The sequence below is a fragment of the Pteropus medius genome, unplaced genomic scaffold (assembly GCF_902729225.1).
Source record: "Pteropus medius unplaced genomic scaffold, Ma_sr-lr_union100, whole genome shotgun sequence".
Classification (NCBI taxonomy): Eukaryota; Metazoa; Chordata; class Mammalia; order Chiroptera; family Pteropodidae; genus Pteropus; species Pteropus medius.
This window is the reverse complement of record NW_024349797.1, coordinates 23,209,767-23,235,204: the sequence shown is the minus strand read 5'-3', so window position 1 is coordinate 23,235,204 and position 25,438 is coordinate 23,209,767. Positions and strand designations below refer to the sequence as shown.

The window sequence follows — 25,438 nt, the reverse complement described above, 5'->3', positions numbered from 1 at the left end:
TGATATTCGAAAGAAATAAAGATGAACCATTGACGGTCTTTAAGTTGCAGCTCAAGGATTTTATTTACCCTGGACTTTAAAAAAGTGACGCAAGCGCTGTGTGTGGTTTTCTGCTCTCCGTGCTGACGGGTGTTTGCTGCGGTGGCGGTGGCGGTGGTGGTGGCGGTGGTGATTTGCGGTTGGCGGGCACCGGGCATCCGGTGCCCTGGCTCGTGGCTTCTGGTGGTGGCTCTGCCACTCCCTCTGCTCCTGGGAGGAAATCATGCAAACTTCTCTGGAGCAGTCTCCTGGGGCCCCGGTAACAAATCAGAGCAAACTGGGGGCCTTAGAATAACAGAGATTGTTTTTCTCTCTCACAATCCTGGAGGCCAGAAGTCCAAAAAGTCAAGGTGTCAGCCGGCCACACTCCCTCTGAAGGCTCTAGGGGAGAACCTTACCTGCCTTCCAGCTTCTGGTGGTGGCAGTGTGGGGGCACAAAAGATGAACTTCCTCCCACCTTCCAGTTACGCTGATTGTGCCAATCAGATTAACGTGAGACAGTAACAGAAGAAATTATCCAGATGTTATCACGGGTGTGCATGCGGGGGGCCCGTAGGACTGTGAGGCCCGAAGACGCGCTGGGCAGTTGGGGTCTGTGTGTGTGCCCTTGGGACTAAGGACAGGGGGCAGGAGCCTGGGATTTCAGCGGGCAAGCAGGTGATTTACAGGTAGAGGAGAAGGAGCCAACAAGTGTTCAGCAGGTTCTTGCTGAGCCACCTGGAAACTGGGACACAGAGGGAAGTTCGACAAGTAGGCTTTGCGGGCGTCTCCCTGCCTGCTACGTTCAGATGCTCATGACACCGATGTGATGCTCCCTTCCTTTAGGTGTTTCTGTCTGAATTTCTTCAGGCGGGTAACGGGAGGGTCAAAGGTTCTTTCTGAGTCTCGTGTTTCTGAATGACCAGCTTAAAATCAATACCCCAAAAGGCATATTTGGGGGTGGCAGATTTCTGTCCGCAGTAATCCTCGGCTTTTAACTGAACCATTCCAACCTGTGCCTCCGACTTCACGTGGCTTCCCTGCTCTGCGTCCAGATTCCCCCTTTGCAAGACCACCAGCCATTCCTCCCCGTCCTGCTTGTGTCCTCATCCTGACCCCACTTCCAAGTATGGTCACATCCAGGGCTTCTGGGTGGGCATGATTTGGGGGCGACACTGTTCAGCCCAGCATACTCTCCGTAGACACCTGGCTCAGTTTTGTCCTCCCCGAAATGTGGCTAATAATTGAATTACTCTCAGAGTGGACGTGTGGAACAGGTGAGCGTGCCGGTCCCTGGCTGGGGTGACTGTCGGAGGCTCCGCGTTTGAGACCGTCAAGGATGGTTCTGGTTGTCCGGGGCATCATCACCTGTGCTTTCCAGACTGTCCGTGTCTCAGAGACTGTCGTGTTCCCCGAGCCGTCCCGTGGCTCCGGCCGAGCCGACAGGTGCGTGCAGCGCTCACTCACCTGGCAGCCTGGCGCGTGTGGTGCTCACGTGAGCTGCAGCAGCTGCAGAGCAGCCGGGGCTCTGCTGCCGGCCAGGGCGACCTTCGCTTTCACAGTTCTCACCAGGGGGTTTCTGTCCTGATGGTATTTGTTATAACGTATGGACGTGTAGGTGCTAAAGACGAACAGCTGTATTAATTTAGCACAAGGACCGACTTCCTGACACTTTTCAGATAGTAAACATTTTTGAAGTATTTATTTAAAAAGTACATTTTTTCCTTAAAAAAAAAATAGAACTTAGTGGAAAACCCCAATCAGTTAAATTTTTACATAGTATCATTGTTCTCAAGTAAATTGTTAATTTTGCTTTTTTTACATTTATAGCTAAACCATTTACACAACTGGTGAAGGAAATGCAGCTTCATCGAGAAGACTTCGAAATAATTAAAGTCATCGGAAGAGGCGCTTTTGGCGAGGTAAGATGGGCTTCGTTTCGTTCATTTCGCATCGTTTGCCAAAACCACAGCAGCTCCCATCGAGCAGTGTTACGGTCCTTCCGTTGAATCTGGGGTGAGGTAATTGTGAGGTGCATTTGGAGAGTTCTTGGACAAAATCCGAAAGGTAGAATTGAGAAAAGTAAAAACGAAAGCCTGTGACTGGTGAATTACCCTGAATAGTGTTCAGACCAAAATGATTTCTTACAGATAAGTTTTTTAAACGTCCATTTGTTAATTGAAAATTTCCTTCACAATGCGAGGAGGGCAGAGTCACTGTCGTTCCCATTATTCGTTGCTGCCGCCATCAGTCCCTGTGCCGGCGCGCGTCTGGTCGCCTGGCATCAGGGAAGAGAGTGGGTCGTACGGCAGGCTCCCCAGGCCCCCCAGGACCCCAGGCCCCTCGCCGGGGCGGTGCTGCCTCCAGGGCTGGGCGTGTTGAGCTTCCTGCCCTGGGCCGGACAGTTGTGACTGGGAGGCTGTGGGGTCTGCAGATGGCGCGCTCCTCCCAGGCCGTGTGTCTAGCAGCCTCCCTGGCAGAGGGCGGAACCGCGTGTTGCGTCCGGTCAGTCACCTCACGAGCTTTGCCTCTTAAACGTCAAGCGTGTCAAGTCCTGCACTTAGGTTTTCCCTCAGCTCTCCCAGGCCGGGACCTGTGCACATTGGTTACTGAGGGAAAAACCCAACAGCAGAACACTGTGCCATGTCACAGCCACATGTGTGCCTCCCTGATAGAACCTGCTGGACATGACTGGACAGTGCTGCACACCGCAAGGGGCGTTTGTTGTGCAGGGTGTGCGTTTGACACTGTGCACACGTGAGAGACGGCAGACGGCGGGCTCACGGGATGGCTCCTCGGCCCTGAGGTATCATGTGACTGCTGAGTTGACACAAGACCTGTAAAGTGTCTTAGAAGACATCTCGTGGGTTCTTCTGCAGTAGGCACTGGGAGGCACCCTCCTCCTACAGAGATGCTTAAGAAACTGAAGTGAGAGAGCTCTGCCCGCCCGAGGCCTGGGGGCAGGCGTGTGCTGTGCCCCTCCGTCCTCGGGCGCTGCCCTGGCCCCTGGCAGACGCTGCCCACAGGCCCCCACCGCTTGTCCTCATGCCTTGCTCTTCCCCACCCCAAACCTGTCTTCCTGTCCCCATGTCCGGCCCTAAGAGTAAGTCTCACCCAGGGGCAGGGGGAGGGAGAACAGCACCCCTGGGGGACTGCCGGGGGGCCTTCTTGTCCTCTGGGGTGGCGGCTCCTCCCAGGCCCACCCAGGCTAACCTCAGAACTTCCCTGGACCCAGGACGCCTCAGCCAAATTCAACTTATTATGGGCTGGGATGGGACTGGGGGGTGTTCTTTGTTTTTCAGTGAGGTATAAGTTCATGTAAAATGCGCAGATCTAAGTGTACGGCTTGAGTTAAGGCGGATGTCTACGCCTGTGTAACGAGCGCCCCAGTTAATATAGAACGTTTCTATCCCCTAGCAAGTTCCCTCTTGCTCTTCAGACCCCCACCCTGTCCCGTAAGCCCCGCCTGTCCCCAGGCACCGCCTTTCCTGATTGCCACCAGAAGGGAACTTAGTTTAAAGAAACCACGGAGAAAATTGAGTTCTGCATAGAAGTAACATCTCTGAGCTGTAGGCAGGTTTTGTAAGGTATGGTTTTTGTTGTTTAGTGAGAAGGAGAAAGCGTGTTGAAATCAAATGTGATTCGATTCAGTATGTTCTTTTGCTGACCGCCTTCCCTGTGCCAGGAGCTGTGCCCTCAGGCCCTGGGTCAGAGCGGTGGTCAAGGCCTGGGCCCCTACTGAGCTCCGCAGTGACAACGTCCGTCCGCAACAGAGTGCCCTGGAGGGTCAGGAAGGGACTAGGGTCGAGAGCAGCCACCTTTAGGAGGAAAAGTGAAGAGACTGGAGAGAACATGGTGCCAGAATCGTTTACAGTTATTTTTAGTGCTTTTCTTTGCCAAAGAACATAATGCAGAGCTCGGTTTTCTCAGTTTCAGGGCAGATAGATAGCGGTGATTATTTTCCATGTTCCTCCCGAGCTGGGAGAAGCACGTGCTCGCCCGGTCCTGTGCAAAAGCCCTCTCTGCACCCGCTTCCTCCCAGGCTTTACCAGCTTCCGTCCCCCTGCCGCCCCCAGCAGCACCATCCCTGCCTGGCCTTGTGGCCTGGGCTCTGCACGCCAGCCCTCCTCACCCAAGTTCTCCGGCCACCCGGCCATTCTGCGTCCAGTCTGGGGTCCCCACGTGCTCGCCGGTCCTCCCCTGCCATAGCTAGAGCCTTGGATTCTGCAGCCAATGTTGCTGCCCGCCCCCCACCGTCTAGTCATGCACCTGCAGTGTGTCCAGTGTCAGCTTTGTCTCTGATGGCACCAAGCAGATCAGAGAAATGAGGACACGCCTCAGTGTTGGGACCAGAAGTCCTCTTCACACGTGGTTCTAAGCAGATTATTCTTCCCTAATGACAAGCCAGGGGGTCACATCAGGGCGTGTTCACCGTGGACACCATCTTCAGGCCCAGAGGAGATTATATTTAATCATGACCGTCATCGTAGTGTGGTCTTCAAAAGGAGTCACCTGAGGTGAGACCGCCCCTTGTTGGGTGCGTTACTGCACCCTTCCGAGCCTCCTTCAGATCCCACAGCTGTGACATGTGGACGTTAAAGACAGCACTGCGCACATTAGCTGACCGCACGCGGGTGGCTTGCTTGGTGCGGTTCCTGGCGCGTGGAAAGGGCTCAGTGACGATGTTACCGTGGGATGTACGTTGTTTAGGAAGCAGGGACATAGATACGGTTTTGTGACGGAGATTTAGGCCAATGAATGACTGGCTTACATAGGGCGGAAAGTGCCATTTGATGGTGCAAACAGCACATCCAATGTTGGTAGCGAGGGAAAAAACTCACTGAAGATTTGGCGGCGACCAGAATCCAAGAGGACTTCCTGGAAGAGGCGGCGCGTGAGTTGCACTCTGAAGCCAGCATGCTGGGTGCTGTGTGTCTCTTGCCCTTCTGAGCACGTTAAGTGGGCCGCGAGAGGCAGACATCTGCGCGTCAGTGGGCGAGTAGCAACGAGCGTGAGGAGGGAGCGTGGGGCCACTGAGGAGTTTTGAGTGTTATTATGAAACTCTCCAGACACACCCCAAGGTAGAGGGCAGTGAACCCCTCTGCACCCCGTGCTCAGCCCTGGAGCTTTTTGAACTGAGCAGGCGCGATCATTCAAGTTGCACTGTGGCTGAAATCAAGTTTCGATGCTCAGGATGGCAGATGGTTATTCACGTGGAAATCTTGTCTTCACAGCTCATCTTCTAGGCTTTCCACTCAAGATTTCGCTGTAGTTACAGGACAGTGCGCTTTCATCTTGTTCTGTGAACTAAATTTTTGTGCGACTCCCATTTGTATTGCAGGTTGCTGTTGTCAAAATGAAGAACACTGAACGGATTTATGCCATGAAAATCCTCAACAAGTGGGAAATGTTGAAAAGAGCGGAGGTGAGTGTGGCGTGTGAGTAAATCCGTAGACGGGTCCGTGCGGGAGGAGAGCGAGGCCGCGGCCGCGGCAGAACGGGCCCTCGCAGGTGTGTGAGTCCCGCTCGGGCAAGTACAGGTGGGTGGCTGCTGCCTGGCAGCTTTGGTCCTCATCGTCTTCCTTCTGCGTCCAGCCTGCGACAGCTGTGCCTGGCCCCAGCTCCCCAGCCCCGCCTCAGCCCTTGGCATAGGCGAGGCGTCCTCTGGGTGCCCTCAGGCTCACCCCCCATGCCGCAGCTCCTGTCTGCACCCCCACCCCGTGTCCCTCCACTGTGTCGGGCCAGGAGCCTGCCTTCCAAGGCCGCCTGGCCACTGAACCTCCTGGCTTCGCTCTTTCTGATGCTCCCCATTACTCACCTTTGTCCTCGTGTTTGACGCCCCCCGGCCAGTGCGCACTTAGCACCCGTCCGCGCTCAGGCCGCCGTCGGTGGCAGGGCGGCTCGCTCATTCTCGCCCTTCACCCCACAGTTCTGAGCCGGCCCTTTGCTTGGCGGGCCGTCCCCTGGGCTTGGCGGGCTGTCCCCTGGGCTTGGCGGGCTGTCCCCTGGGCTTGGCGGGCTGTCCCCTGGGCTTGGCCGCCGCCTCCTTTTGGGAATCCCTTCTTTGCTGTCTAGCCTCTTTCATCCTGGCGCTCTAAACCCCCCTTGTTATTTTAGGGGGCCCTTCCCTCTTTTGTTCTGCAAGTCTTATCCTCTGATGGGAGCTGCCACCTTGGGCAGATCACAGTACAAACTATTGCTTTGGGTCGCACCGAACTCCTGAGCTTCGGGTTTTGCCAACTTGGCGGGTGGCTTCTCCGGCCTCCCGCTGGCACCTCACCCCCGTCCTGTCTGAACCTCCCCGCCACTCCGTTTGCTAAGTGCTCACGCCCACTTACTGCTCAGTAAATGCACGGCGGTCGACTACACAGCGACCGTTTGGCAGCCGCCTGGCCTGAGACGTTGCGTGAGTCTGCCTCGGCCACCGGCCTCGCGCAGCCTTGGAGCTGCACCCCAGTCGCGTCCTCGCCCTGCGGGCCTCTCCCCTCCACCTTCACTCCCACCTTTGCATCAGTTGGCCTCATGTCACCGCTGGCACTCTGGCAAATACAGGAAAATCTGTGGAGAATGCAGTTCTGCCGTGGGGAAAAGTAGCAGCTTCTGCTCCATGAAAGTTCTGGGGAAAGAGGCAGCGGTAGCAAACCCCATTCAGTCGGTGGTCTGCTGGAGCGACTGATTTATGAAAGAAGACGGCCGAGCCGCATTTAATGTGACTTGTTAGCTGACCTCCAGAGCCGGTGTGTGTGTGTGTGTGTGTGTGTGTGTGTGTGTAAAACTTACACAAGCCCTAAGGTTAGGGGGATGTGGTCTCTCCTTATCATGCTAGTTAGTGTTTCCCCAAATGTCATACTGAATGAGTACATTCTAATAGTAAATATTGCTCGTTTAAGTCCTCTGACATAAAACTTATTAATTGGCATACTCAAAATAGTCCAAGAATGTCGGCAAACCATGGTGATTGTCCTAGAATATATCTAATGGGTTTTGCCAAGATGTGTGATGTGTGTACGAGCATAATATGTAGATTGATATATAGTGCTGGTTAAAGTACTTTATCATTTTCTTCGTATTTAGTAGGCTTATGTTAAACATTAAGTTGTATCATACTGACTTCTAAACCGTCTTTGAAAGCGTGAGGCCAGCAGGAGGTGGCGGGAGAAAAGCTGCAAAGCCGCGCGAGTTTGTAGCTGGAGACGAGGCTGGGATTTTGGTTCAGCCCTTTTGGTTATTAAAAAAAAAAAAGTCGTGAAAACTTCTATGCTCTTAAAACAGAGCCGCTGAGTAATCTGTTTCCTGTCCGTGGGTCCCCATGCTGGCCGCCCCCAGTTTAAGAATGGCTTTCACGCTGAGTGTCCCGGGGGCTGGAGGTCCCGGGCTGGCCTCTTTCAATGTCCCCTCACCAGGCCCCAGGTCTGGGTGGCCGCTGGCGAGGGCGCGTGGTGATCCCTGAGCACCCGCACGTCGTGAGCTGGGTGTGGGCCATGTGAGTCCTCTGTCTGCTTCTCGTTACTGGAACCAGGACACAGCTACCCCAGTCATTTCTCTCGAAGAAAAAATTGTTCTAAAATGTTTAGAGTAGTAAAACTTCTGGAAAAGTTCCGAAGGCCAGTGTGAGACTCTGAGAAAGCAGGTAACTCATGCTTCGCACTGCAGGCCCTGTGTCGGGCGCTATATTTCTACAAGTTTCATATATGGGGAGTGAAAAGCTTCAAGTTACGGGTTCAACATTATAATTATGCCAAAGACCTGGTCACTTTTCTTTTTTAATTAAAAAGAACTTGTGAGTGCTCGTCGCTCCCTTCCGGCGCCCCCGCTCACTGGGCACCCCATCTCTCTCTGCTTGCTCTTCTCGCCCCCTTCCGCTTCAGCGGCTGTCATCTCGTTCTCTGCGGGTCTGTTTCTGTTTCCTTTGTTGATTTGTTTTGTTTTTTAGATTCTACATGTAAGTAAACTCATGTGGTATTTCTCTTTGTCTGTCTGACTGACTTCCCTTAACATAATGCCCTCTAGGTCCATCTGTGTTGTCACAAATGGCCAAGATTTCTTTCTTTTTTATGGCTGAGTAATATTTCATCATATATATGTGCCACATCTTCTTTATCCAATCGTCTCTCGGTGAACGGGCTGCTTCCATATCTTAGCTGTTGTAAATAATGCTGCAGTGCAGAGATCTGTTTGAATTAGTGTTTTGTTTTCTCTGGATAAACACTGAGAAGTGGGGTTGCTGGGCGGCTTGGCCGCTCCGTTTGCAGTTGTCCGAGGAACCTCCACACTGTTGTGTGTTGTATGTTGTGTGTTGTAGCTGCACCGGTTTGCAGTCCCCCCGGCAGTGCACGAGGGCTCCCTTTCCTCACACCTTCGCCTGTGGTTACTTTTGAATGAGATGCCCCTTGTGTATTAAAGCTCTTTAAAAAAAAAGAAAAAGAGTCTAAAAAGTAGTCTTTTACCGATATGCTGTAGGCTGTGGGTTTTCATAGTAGAATCCTGTTACGATCCTGTGCATCAGTATACTGCAGGTAAATTATACTTCTTAAAATTAACCGCCTCAGATGAGTAAGCAGATGTGTGCCCCATCCTGCCAGCCAGGTGGCTGCTAGACTGTGGGTCTGCGACAGAGAAGGGCAGGCACGTGGGGCAGCTGCCTTGAGGAGGTTGACCTGGCGGGCAGCGATGCCGGGGGGTGGGGGGCTCAGCTGGGAAGTCAGGTCGAATCGCTTATGCTGGTCATAGAAATGGCATGTGCGCAAGGGGTAGGCGCCAGGCCACCTGGACGTGCGTTCCCAGCAGCCCTCAGCATGGGGGCGGGGTGCGGGAGCAGGAGGAGCAGAGATGCGCTCAGCCTTTCAGCCGATGAACACCGAGGGGCAGGTGGGGCCCGCCCGGGGCATGATGGGGCACCCGGCTCCAGGCGAGTGAGGGAGGCCAGGCTCCCTGCAGCCTGGGAGGCAGGGGGCACTGTCTGCAGAGCCCCTGTCACCGCAGGGACCCCTCTGTTCAGAACTGTGCTGTGCAGGCTGCTTGTCCACGTGGAAACACACCGACTCTCCCCTGGCTCTCCACAGACGGCTTGTTTCCGGGAGGAGCGCGACGTGCTGGTGAACGGCGACTGCCGGTGGATCACCGCGCTGCACTACGCCTTCCAAGACGAGAGCTACCTGGTACGTGTGGCCACCGAGCGCTTTACCGCCTGTCAGGCGGCACTTCCTGAAGGCCCCTGGTTCTGCCGTTTAAAAAAGCGAGAAGACCGTTGGCAGCGGACGTAGTTTAAACATATATCTGACTAGACGAAACTGAGGGGTTCGTTTTAGTGTAATCATCAGGTGGATTTGGGATGTCACGTGCTTGTTTTTCTCTAATCACTAGATAACGTGATTATCCGTTCACGTGGTTGGTTACCTTTGAGTAAACCGGGGCTTTAAGATGTTTTCCACTTTGAATTCCACGTCAGAATGAGAAACTGCTGTGGGTTTAAAACGTGTCAGCCCTCTCCAGCGAGTGGCTGTTTCCGCCTCCCTGTGCTGGTCTGCAGTCCTCCCCGGGCGGGGAGCTGGCCTCCAGGAGCCCTCTGGACACAGTGTCTGGGTGACCCTTGGTTTCCATGTTCTTGTCATCTGTTGATTCTTCTGACTCGAGCTGGGGCTCGCTTCCAGTGTTAACTAATCAGCTGTGACACGCGTGTGCACGGAGTTGCGCATGGAGGTTTAATAAAGCAGGCACGGCACAGTCAGTTCAGAAGGGAGGGAAACTGGACCTTGGGCTCAGGCACCGAGTCACAACTGCTTCGTTAGCACTTTTAATTCCGAAAATGACGTTCCAGGTTTGCCCACACCTAAAAAGTCCACACCGCGCAGCCGTGGGCGGATGGAACCCCCTAGACCTTGGAGAGCCTGGTCTGAGGACGAGAGCTTCAGCTTCCCTCCTCTGGCCAGCGCGTGGCCGGCAGTGGCCGCGAGGGCCTTTGCGGGGTCACCGCAGCCTCAGGGCGGAGACCTAAGCTGTACCGCAGCTGACTTGTGAGTTCGTTGTCAGTAACGTGCTCCGTTTGCTCACAGCAGCGGTGGAATGTAGACTCTCTCTCATTCATCTTAAAATAACCTCTTTGAAACCTCAGAGAAATCCCTTCGATTCAGACATCTGCGATTAGGTAAATTGGTTTGTTTTACTCTTCATTTAGAATTGCAAACATTCACAGTTGCTTTGACAGAAGGGGCAGCTGGTCCGGGGTTTTCTCACTCACACTCTCCAGTGACCCCTTGAGTTAGGCACTCACGATTTTCATTATTTTATAAGAGGGGTGTCTGGGGCAAGGAAAGGTAGAATCAGCTGCCCAGGGTTACCACAGGGACACAGATCGTGCCGCGGGCCCGCCTGGCGGGAGCGGTGCCAGGGGCCCTTGCCCTGGCAGACGGCACAGGCCTCATACTCCGAGGCCATCTCCACGTCAGCCCCTTGCTTCCCGGATCGTGCTGCCGCTCCGAGGAGCCTGGCTCCTTTTCCTGTTCGGATGACAACTGCACGAGGTCCCTCAGGAGAGCCGGGCAGCGCGGACCTGCACAGTTGGGTCTGTGCCGTTTTTCCTAAAATCACACGAGCTGCTGTCAGGGACGCCGGGTGCGAGCAGCTCACTCTAAGTGGGACGGTCAGTGAGCAGCTCCAGCCAAGAAGCCCCCGTCCGGAGCTTTGGGAGCTGCCCAGTTAGAGGCACAGTGAAGACTAAGAAGCGGGGCAGGGGGCAGGGGGCAGGGGTTCTGGCACGCCCTGGTGTGCGTGAAGCCGTGACTGGGGTCACTGGGGTGGACCAGGCTGGGCACCCCCTCTGCTGCCCACTAGCATGTGCTTGGGCAAGTCCCCACCTCTCTGGGACAGTGCTGGGCACCGCCTGCTCGTAAGGTGGCCTGAGGGCCCGGGGCGGAAGCAGACAGCATGCAGCCTGCGTGCGCGGGGCAGGGGCCACCTGGGCGCCTTTGTCGTGGCGTTTCAGGAAGAGGGAACCCACCCTGCCGGTGAGCACGTGGTGTCGCCTTAGTGACTCCAGGCGTCTCACACGTGAGGGGTGGCCCTCAGCACCTGCTCCTCAGTCCTCCGGGAGCCGCGGTTGGCGCGGCCGGAATACAGTTCCGGTTCTGGGGTTTCTTTCTGGACCCAAGGGTGACGTACAGAGCGCTGAGGCCCGGCTCCCTCCCGCTGCTGTCCCTAAGGCCGAGGACGCGGCTCCTCCTCTGCCGCCTCGGCCCCGTGTGGCCATCGGCGCCGCGGTCTCTTCGAGTGTCTCCCGTCCCTGCCTACTGGCTTCATTCTGTTCCCCGCTCCCCGGGGCCTGTCACCCTCACCTCCTGCCCGGACCACTGCACGGCCCCGGCCCCCTCCAGTCCGGCGCCTTCCCAGGGTGATCGGGGCGGGGGAGGTGCTGTCGGGTGGTCAGACCGCAGCGCCCCACTCCCTGCGGGGTCCGACCTCGTCCCCGCCTCACCCGGCCGGCCCCGGCCATCGCTGTTTTCCGTCCTCCTGCGGCTCTGGCCGTGCTCCTCTCTGCCCCTTTACGCGTGTCCCTTTGTCTGAAGCAGGAGCCCTGGCCTGCGTGGCCACTCTGGCCTGTCCTTCGGGCCACGTGCTGCCCCGCGGCACACCACCCCTCCCCCACCTGTCACACGGAGTGTGTGCTCGTCGCCCTGCTCGCTTGTGGTCTGTCCCTCCACTCGGTGTCCGCTGCGCTCCGTAGAGGAGGTGCTGTCGCCCAGAGGGCCTGGCAGGCTCGTTACTGAGAGAACAGGCGAGTGAACGTCCTTCGAGAGTCTTCTGCGTGACAGGAGTTGTGCCGGGTGTGGGGGGACAGGAAACGATTAGCCCAGGGCCCCTGACCCTGGAACTCCCCATTATGGGGGGGAACAGGTCACAATGCTGTGAGGCCAGCGGGAGGCCTGGCCGAGGCTGCCCCTGGGGTGCGGTGCGAGGTCGGGGAAGGCTAAGCCTAACCCTAACCCTAACCCTAACCCCAAGGTGGGTCCTGGAAGCCGAGTTCCGGGCAGGATGAGAGGCTCGGTGAGACGTCTCTGTGGGAACGGGGACCTGAGGCCGAGGCTCCCTGCTCCCGCTCGCCCTCAGCGAAGCCTGGCCACATGTGGATCAGTGTTCTTTTTAGGAGACGCCACAGCATCGTGTTGGAGATTGTGGACCTGGAGCCGACCGCACGGACTCCAGTCCTCACTGTCACTGTGTAGCTGGTGACTGGGCGTGGCATCAAGCCTTGTTTCCTCACTTGCAAGGTGGGACCTTGCTGGTTCCCAAGGGGAGTTGTGCACGGGCACAAGTCACAGACCTGAGGGCCCCACATAGTCATTGCTTCCTGAGTGGTAGCTGTTATTACCAGATTCTCAGCGAAGGTCAAGGTGTGAGGCCCTGGGGGGGGCGGGCAGTGAAGCTAGCGTCCCAAGGCAGTGGTCGTCCCTCTCTGTGCTGAGTGGTTGAGAGTTTGCCACTCAGAACAGAGCATCCGTCTGTCCGGAAGACACCGGCGTCACAGCAGGTGATTCCTTTGAGGCCAGGACCAGGCCCCTCCAGCAGTCGCTGAGGCGAGGTGGTCACCCTGACTCCGGCTGTGACAGTCTCACCTGTGCCAGGCCTCTGACCAGTGAGGTGCCCCGATCAGGGTCCCCACAGCCCTAGGCCCCTTTCATCACAGTCTTCGGGCCGCGGGGGCCGGTTGAGCTCTGAGCAAAGGTCTGGCTCAGTCTGATGGGCAGAACAGCCCAGTGCCGTGGGCTTCTTTCCTCTCGTCGCTCTGATTTCTGCTTAATCAAGAGATTTTCTTCTTCTCCCGTAGGGGCGAACCTGTGAGTACTTACCTTTCAGGTCGCTTGTGATGCTGTCTTTCTAATAAGAGCTCTAAGTTTTGCGTGGTTGTAGATAATTCACCTCTTTTTCTGATTCAGTTTCCTCTTTGTGTGACACAATGGCCTGGGGAATTAAAGTCCCACAGAACTCGGTGCACTGTTCAGCGTGCTCCCGCTTTGGGCCAGTAGCTTTCATGGTGGCTCCTCCAGCAGTGAACCTTGCGGTCATCTTCCATCGATTAAATACAGCATTTGTCGAAGTTTGTCCTCCAGATGCGTGACTTCACCTTACAGCCGCGTCATGATGCATCGGGGTTCGTGTCCCAAGGGGAAGTCCTGGACGACACGAGAAGGAGGCAGCCCCCCATCCAAACTCGAAGAGTCGGAGGACCTCTGCGGTGGACGCTCGGCCTTTAGTTGTCGGGTGTCGAGGTGACCAAACCTGGTGTTCTCTCCCCTTCTCTTCCTGATTGTAGTACCTAGTCATGGATTACTACGTGGGTGGTGATTTGCTGACCCTGCTCAGTAAATTTGAAGACAAGCTTCCAGAAGACATGGCCAGATTCTACATCGGTGAGATGGTGCTGGCCATCGACTCCATCCATCAGCTCCATTACGTGCACAGGTAATCCCCTGCTTCCACACTTGTGGGAACCGAGCTCGATGGCGTTACGGTGGCGTGCTCCTTCAGGGTCCCCGAGGCACAGACCCCAGGTTCCGGCCCGTCCAGGGATGTCATGCCCTTAGCGAGTCCTCGCTTGGGGCTGTCGGCATGTGGAGCGTCTCACCCAGGGCACTGCCTGGCACCTGGGAGGTTCACTGGGACTTGCGGTGTCTCGTTGTCAGCTGGTGGAGCCACCTTGTCTTTTGACATTCGCCTGACAGTAGCTCCCCACCTCCCCTGCATGTCCCCCAGAGCTCGCGTGGGGTCCTCGCCCTCTGTCTCCGCTTTCTCAGCCCCTTTGCTGTGTCTGCCAACTTCACAAAGCCCATGGCCTCGGTCACCCCACAAAACACACAGGGAAGATGGGGTTGAGGAGAGGGGCACACACCACGGCGACAGGAGGGGCTTGGCTAAGAGTGGACTGCCTCTTAAGGAGTGTTGGTACGGGTAGGAGTGAGAGGCAGGTCCCTCTCCCGCTCGCCCTGTCCCCTCCGCTGCGCCTGCCTCTTTGCTGGGCGGACAGTGGCCTTGACCTCGCCTGGCCTGCACATTCGCATCGATCTCCTTCTGCTCTTTAAGACAGCCATCAGCCCTACAGAGGTTTTTACTTGTTTTACTTTTATTAAAACAATTTTACAGCAATGGCTTTAGAGCGTCAAACAGTTCTGCAGGCTTATGACAAAACATGAGTCTCCAGCCCCGCCCTGCAAGGTAACTTGCCACAGGTGACTCGTCAGCTGCTTCAGCTGTTTCTTCCGGTACTTACTCTCATGTTTCCACGTGCTGGCCTTCTGTCGCTTTTTCTTTTCTGTGGGGGAGAGAAGTTTACATCACATCTATTAAATTGGAGGTTTCGTTGTGACGTGAGTGCCTCTCTGTCACCCCTCTCTCCCACGTTGTTCCATTTAGTAGAGTGATAACTTTTGGTTAAATCGGTGTTTGGCGTTTGTCAGTAATCTGTCTATGTAACTGTTTCAGTTGAGGCTTGTGCTGTAAATAGTTATTCTTCTTTTCTATAGTTTCGCTTCCTCTGGGGCTAATAATCGCCCTGGCTTTCGTTAGCCTGCTTTTTTATGGAGCTGCCCCTCGTGACCCCTGCACTGTGGGCCAGCGCCAAAGCTCCAGCTCCGACTGCCCCTCAGGACCCTGGGCCACGTCGCTGCTCGGAGCAAGTGCCCCCGGCTCCCGCCCTTCTGCGTGGTGGTTCGCTGAACCTGCTGGCCTCGCCATCCTGATGCCTCTCGTACCTCCCACTGCCCTGAGACCGGATCCCTTGTTTTCAGAGTCACGTGTCTTCCACTTTTTTGGTTTATCGTTTTAATTTGGTAGCAACTATCCCCCAGTAGTTTCTGGAAAAAGAAATGTGTAAGATAATTTTTTTGAGATTGGTGTCTTCGTTCTACCCACATACGTGACTGATAGATCACCCAGTGTGGGATTTTAGATTGGAAGTCACCTTCGATCCTCTTAGCACTGCAAAGCTGTCACTGCCTCTGTGTCCTGCACCTTCAGTGTTGGCTGTTGGGAGGTCTGTGGCCATTATGAACCCTGGGGCGTGCCCTGCGGTCGGTTGCTGATCCCGCTCGGGACAGCCTCTGCCACCTGCCCGGAGAGTCTCCTGAGCAGAGGCAACTCCCGCCCTGACGGTAGCCATGGCGCCCAGTGTTCAGGTACCAACCAGCTCTGGATGTTACCTGCTGCTCAGGGAGAAAACTGAGGAGGTGCAACAGCTCGCCTCAGGCCACACGTCCCTCCTAGGTCACTGCGCCCCAGGTCCCTGTGCCACAGAACGAGCCAAGAGAACTGCCCCCAAATAACGGCTGCTCCTTTTAGGGCGGTAAAGTTTGGGACAGTGGTTTTCTTTGCCTGTTCTTCAGTTACGTCGGCTTTTGTAAAAGTTATCGTCGTGGTTTTTAACGTTGGGTTTTCTACTCTGTCTTCTGGATCGGACTGTGCCCAATTCACAACAGCGATCAGTGTTCTGTATTTGTCACACATCTCCAGGGAAATTACTTTGACCACCTTTTTAATGGTTTAATCTTTTTCTATTTCCTCCTAATTAGAAAGCTTTCTCCTCATCTTAATTGGCTCTGTAGAAGCTTCGCTCTGTCATTTAATCTCCGGGCATAGTAGGAGACATTAAAGTATATAAATCAAAAACTTTTTTCCTTCAAAGTCAGCTCAGTGTTCAGACTAGGCTCGAACAACCCAGTTTAAAAGCAGAAAGGTTCTTTTTGCTAGTGACTTTATTAAGTCAGATTTTATAGGACGTCGGCCCTGCCCCAGCCTCAGACAGGTACCTGCGAGTGAGTTGAACTACACATTTCTGGGGCCAGAAGTACGTGAGTGTTGTCAGTGCAAGAATCACGTCACTGTAGCTCGAGCAGCATGATTCAGACCGCGGCTTTGGGCCCCTGTCCTGGGGTTGGATGTGGGTCGTGGCAGCTGTAGGCAGCGCCCACCACCCGTCTGCTGGGCCGTCCCAGGCAGATGACTGTGACCTGGCTTTGGCAGCTGGCCCGTGAGGAGCTCACTGAGTGTGGGGTACACTGGGGAACTGGGACCACACGGGGCCTGAGAGGCCAGGCTGGGACACCAGCAAAGGCCGAGACGAGAGTGACGGACACAGGACTGCGGGCGGAGCACATCACACCCCCCAGGGAGAAGGGAGGATGCCATGCAGGAAATCTGAGCAGGTGCACCGTTAAGGGAGGCAGTAATCAGAGAACAGAGGTCTTGGCATAGAAAACCTGGAACAAACAGAAAGCTGAGCGGGAGCGGTAGGAGGTGAAGGAGAGGTGACTGAGGGGACCAGGCAGGCGCTGGCTGGGCCGTCTCCGGTGGCGCTGGGCCCCACCCTGCGCCTGCTGCCGCCGAAGCCGTTTGCTGGGTTTGCAGCAGGAAATTCCACAAGGGGTGAGTGATGCTGACGTGCCGTTTGGAAGTGGACAGTGATGGACAGCACAGTCCCCCCTGCCCTGGTGTCGGGGGGACGGGAGAGGGGCATCGGGCTGCGCTCCGCCCTCTGCTGTAGACTCGGCCCCATGCCTCTGTTTCTAAGCAGTCACAGCGGCCCGAGAGAAGAGGCGCCTCCGCTGGAGTTTCTTCCCGGCTCTCCCGAAAATGCCGCTGCCGCAGGGTTTGGAGGGAGAATGAACTGAGTTAGCTCCCAGCAGGGTGGCGGCCCACCGGGACCCCCAGGTCTTGGGTTGGGTGCTCTCTGGGTGGTATGGGGACCACCTGCCCGGCTCAGAAGCGCCGCTGGTCAAAGCTCCGGCCCTGTCCTTCCCCCGGGCCAGCAGGGGTGCCCTGCCCAGGGGCCTTTGTAACTCCTACATACAGATAGCGTCCCCTTAAGAGACATGTTGATTAGTTGTATTTTAAGTAGAACCACACTGCCTGAACAACCGCAGCATCATTAAAAAAAAGTAGTTCATGGAAATGATAGCAATTGAACACTCCTGGAAGGCATGGGGGGCTTCTGGAGCACCCCACCCTGCCGGCTTCTCAGCCAGGGAGCGGTTGTCCTGCCACGCGGTGCTTTCCCCTTCGGTCTAGAAGCCATCTGGAAGGACACTCGAAGGCCATGCGAGTGCCCGCTTCCTCTTCGCAGCTCCTCCCTAGACTTAGTGTCTGCCGGCGCCTGGGCCTGGGCCAGTCTTCACAGTGGTGGTCACAGATGACTGCCAGGCACAGGGCCCCCACTTCAGAGCACCTCGCTCCTGTTACCAGCATGGCTACATGGATCCTTTTGTCTCTCGTTTTGGTATCTGTCACTCTTTAATTTTTTTTTGTGCTCATCTTGTCTCATATTTGGCCAGTGGAAGCCCTGTCTGTAACCTCCACCTGCGTGACACGCGCTCATCAGTTGTCCAGACTTGCGTTAGTGTTGGCTCATCTCCTGCCTCCTCTGCCCGCACTCATTTCTCTGAAGAGTTCCTTTAGTGGGCAGTGGTTTTAAAGACCAAGATCTGGGGGCTGGGTGTGTCTATTACTGCAGGGTGTCTGCTTCTAAGCCTCCTCGGTGGGTGGAGCTAGTAAAATAATGCACATACGCACACGTGTTTATATAAGCGTACCGATAACTGATTTGCAGATCACGAGTTAACTTCCGGCTTTTTGCCATTCTGTATTTCTGCTCTCTCCTGTGGTGACACCGCTGGCTCCCAGCAACTCCAGCACACCGGCTTGTTCGTCCAGTCCTATCATATCTGAAATAGCTTCAGACTTGCTTTGCCCACGTGCTACCAAAAACACATCTACCCGGAAGAGCTCAGGACTTGTCCGCAGTTCCCCCTTCCCACATCCAACCTGCACACGTCAGGTTCTGTGTCCTAAGTTACTTTGATTTGGGTTTTTTCCCCAACCGTTAAGTCCCCTTTTCAGTGCTGTTATGTTATTCATTCAATGTGCAGGCATTGGATTCGTTGGCTTCAGTCAGCTTCCATCCTAGGCTCCCCTCCCTGTCTTTGTTGATTTAATTTCATTTTTTTAGTATGTAGAACATAAACATGTTTCAGTAAAACCAAAACCGTACAAAGTTATTCTCAGAGAAATGTCCCTCCCTTTCTTATCCCACCCACCTCATTCCCCCATTTTTTATAAGTTCCTTGTCTTCTGCACATCACGTGTGTGCGTGTGCACACGCGCGTGCAGATAAGCAGAGATAAAGATAAATATATTTCCTTATTTCTGCTTCAGTTTAAGGCAGCATGCTAAATAAGCACTTTTGCATTTTGGTTTTTTCCCCTAGATACCCTAGAAATCATTCCATATCAGTTCATGGAGAGCCGTTCTTGTTGATGCTCGCGTAGTACTCGTTACACGTAGATATGGGCGCTGTAGTTCACGCAGTGGACACTCAGGCAGTTTCTGCACTTAGAAACAGTGCGGCAATGAATACCCTTGTGCACAAGCAGAGAAATGACATATGTACTAGATACGTATTTGCATATTATTAAAAAGCATTCGCTTCGTTAGAAGTTGCCAGTTTTCCCCCTTGGCGTATCTTCTGTACTCCCCGCAGCCATCTGTGAAAGTGTTGGTTCCCTGGCAGCCGTGCAACATAGCGTGCTTTTATTTTTAAACTTTCGAATCTTCGCCATCTGATGAACGAAAGGTGATGCACAGTTGTAATTTTCTTTTTTGACTTTCTCGTGAACTTGAACATCATTTTTTGTCTTTGCGTGTGTGCCTGTGTGAGTTATTTCGTGTCGTTCGTCCATTTCTCTAGAGGATTTTTGTTTTCCTTCAACTTTAAAGAAATGTTTGTTTTTTATATGTAATATAGGTGGCGAATTTTTTAAATTTTTGTGCATTAAATTTATTAACCTTTCCTTTTATTACATCTGGATTTTGAATCATTGTTAGAAATCCCTTTTTTATCTCCAGAAAAGAAGAAAACCCTTGTTTTCTTCTAATAATTTTATTTTTTTCATTTGTATAGTTGCGTTTTTATATATGGATCCCTGATCCATTTGGAGTTTATATGAAGTACAAGAAGTGAATCTGATTTTCTTTCATTAAAAGGCTCTCCAGTTATCCCAACACTGGCTTCTCTGTGTCTCACCCCATTGATTAGCGATAGTAACACCTTTGTCGTATACTCGATTTCTTCGTGTGGTAGGTCTTTTTCTGGACATTGTGTCTACTCCGTTGTGTCTCTGTCTGCCCGCGCTCCAAGACCGTAAGCTTTCATCACGGAGGCTTTAAACCGTGGAGCCGGCTCCCCTGTCACACCCCTTCCTGTGTGTTCTGTCTGTTCTCACATGTCAGTTATTCTGTATGAACTTCGTATCAATTTGCCTCCAAAAAATAAGATCTTGAATTTTTTTTTTGATGCCTCCATCCCCCAGTCTGTAGATTCGGGCCTTCTTTTTTTTCCTGGAACGTTCTCTTAGATTATAGTTTCAGACATTAGCTATGCTTATTTCTTCATGGGGCTCCAGTTATGTATATGTTGGGCCTGCTTTGCCTGTCTTCCATTTGGTCCTCAACTGCTTCTGACTCTTTTTCTTTCTTCGTCTCATTTTTATTCTTCTAGAGCTTTTTCTTCATTTCTTCAATGCCTTTTATTAGACTTTTATTTGAATTTATTCTTCTTTGGGCATTTTATAATTTAGTCTTCGTTTCTTTTTTCTTCCCAAAGTTAAATGAATTATTTTCATGTCTTCCAACTTTTGTCTAATTCTATTCTTAGTTTTCGTTTTTCTCACTGAAGGGTTGTTTTGTTTTTCACATTCCTGAGTGTGTGTTTAAGGGGACTTATTTCGGTTTGGGCACTGTGCTAGAGTTTTCTTTTTGGTTTGTGAGTCTTTTCGGGCGTAGAATTGTCATCTTTTGCTCACACTTTGTGAGGCTCTTCCTTATTGTCTCCACTGCTGTCTGCCGTTTGTTTCCGCTGAGGTGCAGCGTCGGTGACATGAGGCTTGCCCAGCCTCTTGTCCGTTCTGCAGTGGACAGCAGGTGGATTCTGCTTTTTGGCCGTTACGAGTCGTGCTGCTGGGGACATCCTTGTACCCTTGGTGAACATCCTCCTTTGCTATTAAAGTGTGTATTCCCTTTCACACCGTCCAGTCACGTCGGCTTATTCTGTCACAGGGAGGGCAGCCCCGCTCCCTGCTCGGCGTTCGCAGGCACACGGAACAGCGGGTAAGACAGTGAGTTTAATGAGACAGACTCACGTTTCCTTCCTGTCTCGGCGTGTTGCTCTGTAACTGGGCAGATTACTTAATTCTTAGGCCTTTGTGCCTTTCTCTAACAGTTCTGGGGGTGCAGTACGTGGTGGTTTGTTGGCCCACAGTGGCCTTGCTCCAGAACGTCACCTGACCCTCATTCCCTGAGGCTCTGCCCAGGTGTCTCCTCAGTGGTCACGGCCACCTGACTCCCTCCACACGTCACACGCCATCCGTTTACGTTGCTTTCCGTCTCTTCCTAGCGCTCTGCGGTACTGAGACCACATGCACGTCGTGCATTCGCGTGTTCAGTGTGCAGCTTCCTGAGCGGGCCCGGGGTCAGCTGCGCCTGGCGGGTTAGTTGGAGATCCGTGTGCAGGACGGGCGGTGGTGATGACCGCTGCTGCCAAGCCCGACTACGCCAGGGCACGGAGAGGCTGTTCTCGATCGTTGGACTGATCTACTCCTGCTTAAGGGCTTTGACCTATCTGCTGTGTTGCATGGAGATGGTTAACTTATGTATTTATTTTGCTGACAGAGACATTAAACCTGACAATGTCCTTCTGGACGTGAATGGTCACATCCGCCTGGCCGACTTTGGATCGTGCTTGAAGATGAACGATGATGGCACTGTAGGTATTTTCGAGTTTCCGTCTGGTTTGGGGTTTGGTGCAGATACGTCACCCTGGTCACATGGCGGGACAGAGCTCCCTGCCGCGTCATTCCGAGTCTGGGTGCTGCTTCGTCCCCTGTGGCCCTCCTCTCAGGCGTGACCCGGGCAGAGCCTGGCCCTTCCTCAGGCCGTCTGTGATTGTTGTCCCCACATCCTGCCTGCTCTCCACACGCTCCAACCTCTCAGCTCACCTGGCCCCTGCTTTCTCCATGGTGGTTGCTGTCCTCGCTGACACCGGCTCCCCGCAGAGGTGGCCCTGCGTCCAGGCCGTTCCTGCACACATCGTAGCTCAGGGACTCTCCTTTCCCTGTCAGGGGCCTTGGCCTCCTGGCTCCTTGTCTGCGGAACGCCTGAGCACCCGGCCAGTGCCCGGGCAGCCTTAGTGCACCCCCCGGGGGCGTGTTAGAAGTGCCGTGGCTTAGACATTGCCTTACAGGAGCCCAACACAGGGGTCTCCGTACGCCTCGAAGTCCGAGAAGGGCTGGCCTGGGCGCACCTAGTCTCTGGGCCATGCCTTGAGCGACAGAGCCTGTGGTGCCCCTTGAGGGCGTGCGATGCCACTTGGGGCTGCAGTGGGCATTTGGGCGTTGAGAAAGTCTCACGCGTTTTGGAAACTCCCCAATCTAGGCAGCAAAGAACATTGGTTTGCATTGAATTTTGAATTGTTAAGTTTTTCGGTCACGATCATTTGCCAGTGGTATTGGTGATATGTTCACGATCTGTCATCCCTTTTTGAGAACGTGGGAGTCCGACGTTAGAGCCATCACAGGGTTTATCTCCAGCACGCCCTCTCCCCACAGGTTCAGTCCTCTGTGGCCGTGGGCACACCCGACTACATCTCGCCGGAGATCCTGCAGGCGATGGAGGATGGCATGGGCAAGTACGGCCCCGAGTGTGACTGGTGGTCCCTGGGCGTCTGCATGTACGAAATGCTTTACGGAGAGACGCCGTTCTACGCGGAGTCACTCGTGGAGACCTACGGCAAGATCATGAACCACGAAGTAAGATGACACATTGTCTTGTCCTGCCGGGTTCTAGCTCCGAGGCCCAGAGCAGCCTAGCAGGAGGGAGCGCGGGCGGGAAGCTGTTAGAGCCAGCCCTTCGGGAGGAGGATGTGGGGCGGGAGCTGGCCGCTGGCGGCCACATGGGAGCCGAGAGATTCAGGAGAGGTCGAGGAGGTGGCCTCGGCCCGGGTTGCGGGCATGGCGGGTGTGGGCGTCGGGGCTTCGAGCATGGTTCCGTTTTCTGGTGGAGAGTGGCGGCATTCACGGCAGAAAGACGCGGACATCCCTGGTGGCCGTGTGGCGTGTGCATTGCCGTGGGGCGGCCGGCGGGGAGCACCAGTTGGGCAGTGCGACCTGTGGGTCTGGATTCATCAGTCAGATGCCAACCCACTTAATTCTCAGTGTTTCCCCAGAAGTCAGTCATCCCGGACGGATCACACGTCTCAGCGTGGGGGCGTCCTTAACCCTTTCCCGATCCCATTTCCCTTCCCCTTAACGTCCGCGTCCCCTTTCCGAGCTCTTCCTTCTCCGTGTCGGCGTTGCCTGCCTCCATCTTTCCTCCCGTCTTTCCTCCCATCTTTCCTCCTCTTCGGTTTTTTATCATTTCCTCTTCCATCTAATATTTTCGTCATTTTTTCCCTCTATGCTCCTCACTCAAACATTTCTTTCTAACGCCAGTTTCCGCCCCGCCCGTGAGCTGTGGCGTTCTTGCCCTCGTGCCGTCTGTCACTGCACGCGCCCGAAGCGGCCCCGAAACGTCCCCGGTCAAGGCCGCTGCGTGCCCCAGCCCTGCTCGTGGGCGGAGCAGCTCGCGCCCACGTGGTAAACGGTCTCGCACTTTCTCAAGCTCTCAGCAAGTTCTCCTTTCAAGAAACACTTTTCCTAAAGTAGAAATAAGCTTTTTCATTTATAAATTAACACATGCCCACTATAAAAACTCGAGACAACGCCAAGTGCACACAGTAGATGGTGAAAATCACTCCATCCACTGCTCAGCGGAAGACGCGGTTAGGGCAGCCAGCGGGGCTCGGTCAGCTCTGAACACTGCCTCCTGGGACCCTGGTCCCACGCTCTTCGTGCCTTCGTTTCTTTAATCTTCACAGCAGCCCAGGAAGTGGCGCTTTTGTTGTCCCTTTTTGTAGCTCACAAAGCTGAGGCCACGGGACTTAGAGGGCTCAGCACTTAGACCCACTCTGCCTTGCGGCCGTGAGTAGGGACACGCGTGTGGTAAATAGATGCAATTACCTCGCGTCCAGCTGGGTTTTTTGTCAGGATATTTCTGTCGTCTTTCTGGTCAGCCTGCAGGGACGAACCTTTCTTTGTGCACCATGGCTTGTTTATAACAGGTCACTTTTTGACGGGCAGTTTTCTTGGTCAGAGTATAACGCTGTTGCGAGCATGTTATATCTTTGCAACTATTTCTCTAGAATAAATTTCTAAAAGTGGAATTGCCATAGATGTCGGCACAGTGCATTCCGAAAGGCCGTGCCAGTTTCTGTCCCCACCCACTGCGTGTTGTCAGCATTCTTTGCCACTTTGATAGGTGAACGTTTATCATTAATTTATAGGCCGCGTGGTAACAGGTCTGTCACGAATAAAGCCATAAAGCCAGCAAGACTAACGGCTTTCCCGCTCGCCTTCCTGGAGCTCGGTTTCATGAGCATCGATTTTCATTTAGTTGCCGCGAAGTAAGAAGCGCCGCTCTGGTCGCTTGCGCGCTGTGCTGTGATGCCCGTGCCCCGTACAGTCCTCTGAGTACGTTCTCCTCGCACGCCCGCCCCCAGGAGCGGTTCCAGTTCCCGTCCCACATCACGGACGTCTCCGAAGAGGCGAAAGACCTCATTCAGAGGCTGATCTGCAGCCGAGAGCGCCGGCTCGGGCAGAACGGCATCGAGGACTTCAAAAAGCACGCGTTCTTTGAAGGGCTGAACTGGGAGAACATACGGACCCTGGAAGCCCCGTACGTCCCCGACGTGAGCAGTCCTTCCGACACATCCAACTTTGACGTGGATGACGACGTGCTGAGAAACGTCGTAAGTGTTGTGTCACGGGGGGTCCGCGTATTCGTCGTGTTACGTCGAAGGGGTTGCTTATCGAGATAACGTGTCTGAAAACTGTGCCGAGTTTTGAAAAATGAGGCAGATGTCCCAAGAAAATGTATCTCTTATTCTGGCCTTCAGCTTGGCCATGGATGTCCGTTTTTTAAAACGACGGCTTTCTTATTCAGTAAGTTAAAGTGAGTTAAGTAGATGTTTTCTCTTGGAATTCGTCAGAGATACCGAGCTTTCATTTTCATGGCACTTTGGACCTTTTCGAAGCGTGTCATCCGCGTCATGTCGGAGCGTCACCTCAGGCCGGCCGGTCACAGTCACCACTTCTGGCTTAGAGGTCCAGCGGGGAGTCCGGCCTGCAGCCCCGTGGGCGGCGGGCAGGCCTCTCAGTCCCGGTCCCTCTTGGTGTGCCCCACACGGGGCAGCACGTCGACGCTTCCTCCGCCCGTTTGCGGCGTCTGCACACACGTGTCCTCGTGCTGCAGCTCAGGGGTGACGACAATAGGCAGAGACCGAGTCTTTTCGCCGACTTTTAAGTTTGTGGACTTTCCAAGTTGGCTCCTGGCTCTGGGACCCGTCTGGTGTCTTACCTGGTCTGACAGGCCCCTGAATTTTGCTCATATGTTGTCACATTACTTCGGTCTCATCAAACTCAAACTTTTTAGTCCATACATGTGTCTTGGTTTGGGGACAGAGTAACAGGTTTAAACAAGAAAAAGGAAAAATCTTGATTACTGCATAATTTAGAGAATTTCTCTAACTAAAGTTAGAGTGTAACTGTAGGCCAGGTGAGACCGCTGAGGAAGGTTCTGTTGAAAGGGTTTTTCCTGGACGCCAGGGGAACCATTCCCACACCGAAACGACTCAGGTAAATTGTAACTTTGGTTTTCTTTTTAATAAAGAAGGATCCTCTAAAGTAGTCTCCTTTTGGGATCCAAACCTCATCTCTGCCTCAGGCCAAGACCCCGAGAGCCCCCAGCCTCTGCCCCACGTCCCCCGGGGGCGGCCCCGCACCCCCACTGCTGGTGTCTGCTCAGGACCATGCTGAGCACCGGTGCCGTGGCTTAGAAAAGGTTCGAAACTCTCTAGCCTGATCCAAGTTCATCCTGTGCCATCATCATCATCGAAAGCAGAGCTTACCCTCTTAACCGCATTGTACGTGAGGTAGAGCCAGGAGCAAGAGAGAAGCCTGCCGAGACCGAGCTCCCATGCCGGTGACTCCGCGGAGTCAGCGTTCTAGAAGGCCCCGTGGTCCTTGCCGCGCACTCTTGATTTTAGTGTTTGGTGACGTCCTTCCCTCCTTCCTCCCCGTCTGTTTGAACGTGGACCTCACCTGCGCTGTGTGTGTTCTCGTGCAGGACATGCTGCCTCCTGGCTCCCACTCGGGCTTCTCCGGGCTGCATCTGCCCTTCATCGGCTTTACGTTCACAACGGAAAGGTACATCGGGTTTGTCGTCGCAGGCAGAGCCTTCCCCGGGGGGCCCTGCCCAGGGGACGTGTGGTGGGCTTGTCCTTTAGAAGTGC

General features: G+C 54.2%; 1 protein-coding gene across 1 annotated transcript in view; it reads left to right on the top strand.

Moving 5' to 3' along the window:
- The window catches only part of CDC42BPB (CDC42 binding protein kinase beta), a 92,746-nt gene that overhangs the window by 35,245 nt on the left and 32,063 nt on the right, over positions 1 to 25,438 (top strand). The window contains 8 exon segments of the mRNA XM_039884288.1: positions 1,849 to 1,940; positions 5,360 to 5,443; positions 9,081 to 9,176; positions 13,325 to 13,473; positions 20,725 to 20,818; positions 21,660 to 21,860; positions 23,648 to 23,896; positions 25,273 to 25,352. Of these exon segments, the coding sequence (XP_039740222.1) occupies positions 1,849 to 1,940; positions 5,360 to 5,443; positions 9,081 to 9,176; positions 13,325 to 13,473; positions 20,725 to 20,818; positions 21,660 to 21,860; positions 23,648 to 23,896; positions 25,273 to 25,352 (1,045 nt within the window).